At 38.4% G+C, this 7,544-nt stretch overlaps 1 protein-coding gene across 1 annotated transcript; it reads right to left on the bottom strand.

Moving 5' to 3' along the window:
* Positions 1 to 2,197: 2,197 nt before the first annotated feature.
* Positions 2,198 to 7,094, bottom strand: FTCDNL1 (formiminotransferase cyclodeaminase N-terminal like). The gene is given in 5 exon segments (XM_058692558.1): positions 2,198 to 2,277; positions 2,280 to 2,348; positions 3,814 to 3,840; positions 3,843 to 3,914; positions 6,836 to 7,094. Coding segments are annotated over 5 exon segments (396 nt in total). The 5' UTR covers positions 6,984 to 7,094.
* Between the last annotated feature and the right edge of the window lie 450 nt (positions 7,095 to 7,544).

Raw genomic sequence — 7,544 nt, 5'->3', positions numbered from 1 at the left:
GGGTGGCTCAGCCAGTTAAGCATCTGACTTTGGCTCAGGTCATGATTTCATGGTTCATGAGTTCAAGCTCCATAGCAGGCTCTATGCTGACAGTTCAGAGCCTGGAGCCTGCTTCTGATTCTGTGTCTCCCCCTCTCTCTCTCTGCCCCTCCCCGGCTCAAGTTCTGTCTCTCTCTCTCTCAAAAATAAATAAACATTAAAAAAAAAAAAAAAAAGAACTCATTCCTTAAGTTACAAGAAAGCTTACAGGTGCTATGAAAAAGTTCTGAAATACATCATTCAGAATATTTGCATATAAAGCGTACATGAATCACACATGTAAATATTAACTATTTTTCATGTCACTGGAATGTTCTCCATACCCTTCCTCCCAAAGAAAGTTAGTTAAATTATTATCTTAAAGTTGGTTTCCAGGGCGCCTGGGTGGCTCAGCTGGTTAAAGCATCCGCCTTCAGCTCAGGTCATGATCTTGCAGTTTGTGAGTTCAAGCCCCACGTCGGGCTCTGTGCTGACAGGTCAGAGCCTGGAGCCTGCTTCGGATTCTGTGTCTCCCTCTCTCTCTGCCCCTCACCCACTCATGCTCTGCCTCTCCTTCAAAAATAAACATTAAAAAAAAAAAAAGTTGGTTTCCGTGAGAAGGTGTTACCCTAGTGAAAAATGTCCCTTCACTGTTGTGAGAACAGCAAGATCCTAGAATTGAATACTTCTACCTCATAAGAATGCCTGAACATGCTATTACAACAACAACAACAAATAAAAAAAGCTTTAAAAAAATGGATGATATTAGATGAACAGCTGTGTCGAAAGGGGAATGTAAAAATAAAAACTGCATGTTGCAGCCATCAAAATAGTAACCATGTACAGTATATGACTGTTTTTAATCAGATGAAGATTGAAGCTATTACATTTCAAATCAAATGTTATAAATTACTTCAAGAACGCAGCTGAGCTCTCATTTAATTAGAAATGTCCATGTTTAAATCATGAGGTACAGTAGCTGCCAATGAAGCAAAAGGGCAAGGGAAGGGAGAAATACTGTGTCCAGACCATCCGACTGTCAACTGTCTCCTACGCGGGATGAACATCTGGGGAGGACCAGTCCTGATGTAATGGAGAACTTCATGTACTAGCTAATTTGAGATTTAATGTAATTGAACATAATTGTTTTGAAGACAATTAAAATCATTATTCAGGTCTGGACAATTCTGAACTCTTTGTTTTCGTGTGAAACGTATTTCCCCCGTGCTGAATTTTAACTCTTTCTTGGATAAAAAGTACAGCAAGTTTTGGGCCAAGACTTCCCTGGGAAATAATCCCTAGATTGTGAGGTCACATTAAAAGGCAGCACAAGTGGTGAGGTGCTCCTCTGGAAACAAGTCTCTTTTACTAGTGCCGGTACTTGATGTAGCTCAGTCAGAGTCCAAATCTACATCCCAAATGTTAGACAATTCAGTATGAAATACATGAGGCAACATCATACAGGGATTTCTGAGGTCATACAGAGAAGAATGCAATTATCCTAAGGCGGACTTTCCCCCAAAGGTTATGAGCCTCTGCATCTCGTAATTAACCACGGTGCAGCTAGACAGTCCAGGCAAAAGGTCTTTCTTTTCTCCCAATTTGCCTAATTCAAAAACACCTCAAGTGACATAGCTCAAATTTTCCAAATTAAACTTACCCCTGGGGCTAAAATCAAGCATGTGACAGTTCAGTTCCAAAGCAAATCTTAAAGAGAGTTGTACATAGGGAAAGAAAGAAAAAAAATCAGAGGAAAAAGGGGTAGGAGTTAACATTTAAGTGGTTTTTCAACCTCATCATTACCCTTGCTCAAGAAAATAGGACACAGATGGGCCAAACACACCATTGTTCTGCCTTGAAGAATCTAAGGAACTCATTAGAAACTACTGTTGTTTTTCCTCATGATCTATGGCAAATCTGTAAGGGACAAATGGTTGATTTGCCCCCATCCCACGGCATTTAGTGTTCCATAGTGTCATGGGGTGGAAAGTGGAGAGAGAAGTCAGAAAGCCACGGTATGCACTGCAACCCATGAAAGCCTATTACTGATATAATTCTTCAAGGTCGACTCTTCCAGGGAGTTGAGGAATGACTATATTGTCACAAACTGTTCTGATTTGTTTAAAAAAAAAAGTGGTTTCCAACCAGGAATGACACACTACCCTAAACTTTCTCTTACTTAGGCCACAGCTCCACACTTGTCCGCTTGTACACGAGATAGAGTGTAAATGGGAATGAGGTCCACTGCTCCCAGGCAAGGTGGATCCCCTCTTGAGCCTCCATATTCACAGACTTAAAAGCCTCCACGCTGGCAGCCAAAACGGAATTGCCTTAAAACATGAAACTGGAAACAGCAATCACTAAACTTTCAATCACATCTAAACCAGCAGCTATGATTTTACTGTCTTACTAGTTGTTCTGGGTTTTTGTTGTTGTTGTTGTTGTTGTTGTTGTTTTCAATCTGTATAGAAGACTGTTTTTATCCAAAACAAAGAAAAATAAAAGATCAACAGTTCCCTTTTGTCCTCCCAATTGTCATAAAGTTTCGTATTTCTGCCAGCTCTTTATTCCCCAAAGTAGAAGAATTATGCAATGTTCATCAGTCTTAAATAACTTTGTCAGTTTTTTAATTGGTTACTTTCAATTTTTTCAATTTTACCAAATTAATCTGATAAAATTCTATGTTTTCAGAATGTTTTATGATTATGTTAAAATATACACACATACATTTTTTGAAGCATAAGTATTTGATTTTTGCTCTTATTCAGTAGTTAGAGTTTTTCATTGAATCATTATATCGAAGTACATATTATAAACACCTATACTATTGCTACTCTGAGTTTTCATTAGTGTAATATGACCATTTTAGCCATAGAGATAAATAACAAAGAAGCAAATTTTACATCCTATGATTAACATTCAAGATAATCAGTCCTATGCTTGCTGGAAGTTATCAGTCAGCTTTTTGCTCTCCAAACAAATACACCTTTTGAAAGAAGACACTCAGTTGAAATCAGGTTTACTTGAAAATATTTGGAACCCTTTACTAAGTAGTATTAAGATAATATAGGCTTTTCTTTAAACAATTATGATTCTTCCAATTCAAGTTTTCCTATTAAATCTGAGAACATCCCTATGAGACATGGAGCTCATTTCATTTCAACCCATGAACAACTCAAGATTTCAGGCTCCCTGGGGCACCTGGATGGCTCAGTCAGTTAAGTGTCCAACTCTGGATCTTGGTCTCAAGATCACGTTTGTGGGTTCGGGCCCCACATCAGGCTCTGCACTGATGGCTCTGAGCCTGCTTGGGAATCTCTCTCTCCCTCTGTGCCCACTCCCCGCCCCCCGCCCCCCACTTACACATCTGCTGTGTCTCTCAAAATAAATAAACTTAAAAAAAAAAATAAAAGATTTCAGGCTCCCAACCCAAAACACAACTGTTTGGCATATTTCATTATTTCATTCCATGCCAAGTTATTGGTGAAATTAAGGCTGATTTCTACACTATTACTTCACAGGTTAAAACCAGAAAAGGTTTCCTTAACCACATTTGATACAGGATCATCTTCAGTGAAAGAATATTAAACCTTGGACCCCATTGCTCATTTTACTAAAGAGAAAATTGGAAACATTTGAGATATACATGGTCAGAAGAATAATGAAATGCAGTTTTAAGATAGATTCTCGGGAGTATTAGGATTTATACAGGAAATCAGTGATTAAAGAACATTCAGGTCTACCTGAACTTATCCTTCATCAAAAGACATATACATAAAGACACCGAAATCTTACCTAACTCATTAACAGAAGCTGCTGTTTAATGATTGATCTGTTGTAGTCTTGATCAGAAAATGAAAATATATTGAGCACTGATACTTCAGGATACCTGTGCCCTGTAAAAAAAACAACACATACATGCTAGAATTTTTTTTCTGTGATGAATCCTTAATAATTTAGATCTTCTGGTGCAATTAAATTTAGTTTAACAGAAAAATTCTGGGGGGTGCCTGTGTGGCTCAGCCAAACTTCCAACTTCAGCCCAGATCATGGCCTCACGGTTCGTGGGTTCAAGCCCTGCATTGGGCTCTGTGCTGACAGCTCAGAGCCTGGAGCCTGCTTGGGATTCTGTGTCTCCCTCTCTCTCTCTCTGCCCATCCCTCACTCACGCTCTATCTCTCTCTCTAAAATAAATAAACATTAAAAATTGTGTTAAAAAAATAGAAAAATTCTGGTATTTGACCTTTGAAGTGACATTGGCTAATCATGAAATTCCCAGGTGGTAATGGCTACTTCTTATAGTGTTGCTATATAACCAGATTATAGTTATAACTCTATCTGGTTACTATATAACCAGACGGCTCAGCTCAGATGCTAGCCTTTGGTGTCTACACCAGATCATGCCTTGGACTTGGACTCGCTACTGAGTTTGCCAAGGTTCTCTTAACTCAGTCTAAGATGGTAGCCTCTTCTTTCAGTCGCCACATCACATTACTCTAAATTCTGCTCCTTCTCCATCTTGTCCTCTAGGCTTTGCCAGTTTTTCCTTCGAAAACCTCCAAATCAAACTGTCTGGATAAAAATCTGACATTTGGTAAAACGAGGATAGGCCAATTAGTGTCTGAAACACAGGCTTCTGGGATGTATGCACCTGTCCATTAGAAACTGTTCTGTCTCCACCATCTCCTTTCAGAGGCCACCAACATCCTTCAGATGTTAACGACTTCCAGCTTTTGGTGGCTTATGACTCACTTGAATGTGTAACCTGGAGGAGAAAGCTGCTATACACTTGTATGGCAGCCGCACATTACCCCAAAGTTATTTTTAAAGTTTACAAGCCTGGTTCAGCCTCCTTAAAAGTCCCCCTTAAGCCTACAAAAGCAAATTCAAAGTGAAGGACAAAAGTTTTCAGGCAGTAATTAAACCGTTAGCTATGCTATTATACCTTTGTCGCCCTGTCCCCTGGCAGCCTAACAATTAATCTTTTCAGAGGAGAGGAAAAATAAGTTACACACAGGAACTACAGAGCTTATAGCAGCCCCACACCATTAATTTTAATAACACGAAAAGATAAACATATGTCACTCACTCATAGCCAAATGAGCATCTATAGAGCCCTGCCCTGGTATACATCTAAAATGTATAACTCAGGTTCCTTTACCTAAGACCTTTTAGGCTACTTAAATGTTTTCACATTGCTTAATCAGAAAAAATATGGACGATATAGTTTTATTCCACCCACTTAAAAATAAACGTCTTTAAAATATTTGTAAAACAACAGGTCATTTTCTTAACTAGTGCCACCTTCCCTCATTTTTAAAACTGTAAAAGATGAAGCCAAGAACACGATTATACAACCTCTTACTTTATGTATTTTTTCAACATCCTCTAGCTCCTGGAAGAAAAGAGATAATTTTATTTTTTCATCCTAAATCTTCTTCTGAAAAGCTTTTATTCTCAGTTTCATAGGATACAATTGAATCAAATGCTAGAAGAATGAAATCCTCTCTCCTGCAATTTCTTAAGCATGCATATAGAAAAAAAATTACTGCTGGCAGTAGGAACTGTCAATGGATCTCCGCAGAAGTAAATTGTTTGGTGTTTGTAATGGAGTATAATAGCTATAATTCCACTTGAGCTGCTGCCACTAATAAGTTGATAAAAACGGGAAGTTGAGACTCAGACGTCCATCAGTATATGGCTTCCACAGATGTCTCTGCACGTTCACTTAATCACAGAGACAGGTAACCCAATCCCATTAGAGGTACTATGTCTGACAATGAGGGACCCAAGCTGGCTCTTCCCACAAAGACAACGGGAAAGCATAGCTGCAGACTGACTCCAGAGGGACTTTCTTATCGGCAATTTATCAGGAATTTTCTTAGACATTTGCAGCTCCTGCAAAGTTGTAAGGCGGTAACTTAAATGTGCTCATCATCAGAAATGGGCTAGGGGAAAACACTTCCTTCTCATAAAAAATAGCCACCGAATCAAAAATGACTATCAGAAATTAAAATATACTGTCTCAAATGCTTCAGGATTGTGACTCTAATGCTCACCTGTTGCCAAAAATTTAAATTTAATATACTTAATGATTAGAAGTCTGAAAATACACTGTTTTGTGTGTGCATGAAAGTAAAAACAAGTGGTATCTAGAACTGTGTGTCACCACATGAACATATTAACAAGAGTAAAATAAAAAGTGGTATCTCTCACAGGAAACACTGGCCCAGGGAGTAAGGAGGCTTGAGTTCCAGTCTTCTGAATTGCTGAGTGATCTTACACACATCACTTAAAGGCAATTGCCTAAGAGTTTTTATATGGAGAAAATGGAGTAGAAATAATAACGCTGTAATGAAAGTATGGGCTTTGCTGGCAGGAGAGCTTTGAAAAGTAGCTGGTATTTGGCAAGTTTATTTTTTATTTAACCTGTCGAATAAAAAGCATAAGGTACAATTATGCTCATTCTATTAATGATCACATAAATGGCCCATGAGGGAAACATTAAACCTTTATGTAAATATATCCTCCTCAGGAGCCTGAAATCTTGAACAATGCTCATCTCAGACACTCGCTCTCCAATGTGAATCAGTGCGCTGCTGAGCGTATGCAGGCTTTTGGAAAAGAGCACATGTGCACATCTGAGTAACCGACCTATCTCAGTATCCTGGGGTCCTGCAAAAGCTGTAACAGCCCAAGAACAAGGAGGGAAGTCTAAGAAGAAAGAAGAGTGTTCTGTAGCACTGTCTGCATTATACAAAAATTACTGTATTTATCAAAACACTACATATTCGCTTCAATTGTCTGTTGTTCCTACCATTTTTTTCAAGAAGAGCTGCTTTTGCTATGTTCTCAACAATGTATTTCCTTCTGGCTTCTGAAATATTTAGTAAACAGGCAGCCAAACAGAGCCCCAGTCTGGAGGAAGACATGGTGATTTTTCTAGGAGAAAAAGTATTGTTCATTTTGGTCTCTGTGGTGTGTTCATATTTTCATGTTCATTAACCTTATAAAAATTAGTTTTTTGGAAACCAAGCAGTCATAATATGAACATTTCACTATTTCATTACTGCAGAACACCTAAAGGATAAAATCCTCAGATCCAGTCAACCAGGAAACCATGCGTAGGTGGCCACACACGTATGAACGTAGGAACATAGTTAACACTACTAGAACACACAGGGCAAGTTACTCCGCCTGAATTGTCATGGAAATGAAACTTTTTTTGTTAAAGTATGTTATTCCCTTTGAAACATCATCTTCCTTAGTTTATCCTCTTTTTGAGGTCTGTCCTATTTATCAAATAAGCATGATCCTCTTGTTAAATGAGACTTAACTAGGGAACTGTAACAAAGAGAAATGAAGATTCTTATAAAAATTATTTTTCTGGCAAAAAGAAAGGTTATCTCTATGGGCCATGCCACAGGCAATATATGAACAAATAAAAGGGACTCTTTGGGTGCTTTAAGTGACAACTATTTGACTAAATTCCTCTTATACTTCAGTCTCCAAAATTCCTGTATCAG

Source organism: Neofelis nebulosa, chromosome 2 (genome assembly GCF_028018385.1).
Source record: "Neofelis nebulosa isolate mNeoNeb1 chromosome 2, mNeoNeb1.pri, whole genome shotgun sequence".
Classification (NCBI taxonomy): Eukaryota; Metazoa; Chordata; class Mammalia; order Carnivora; family Felidae; genus Neofelis; species Neofelis nebulosa.
The sequence above is the reverse complement of the archived record's forward strand: the minus strand, read 5'-3'. Positions and strand labels throughout refer to the sequence as shown.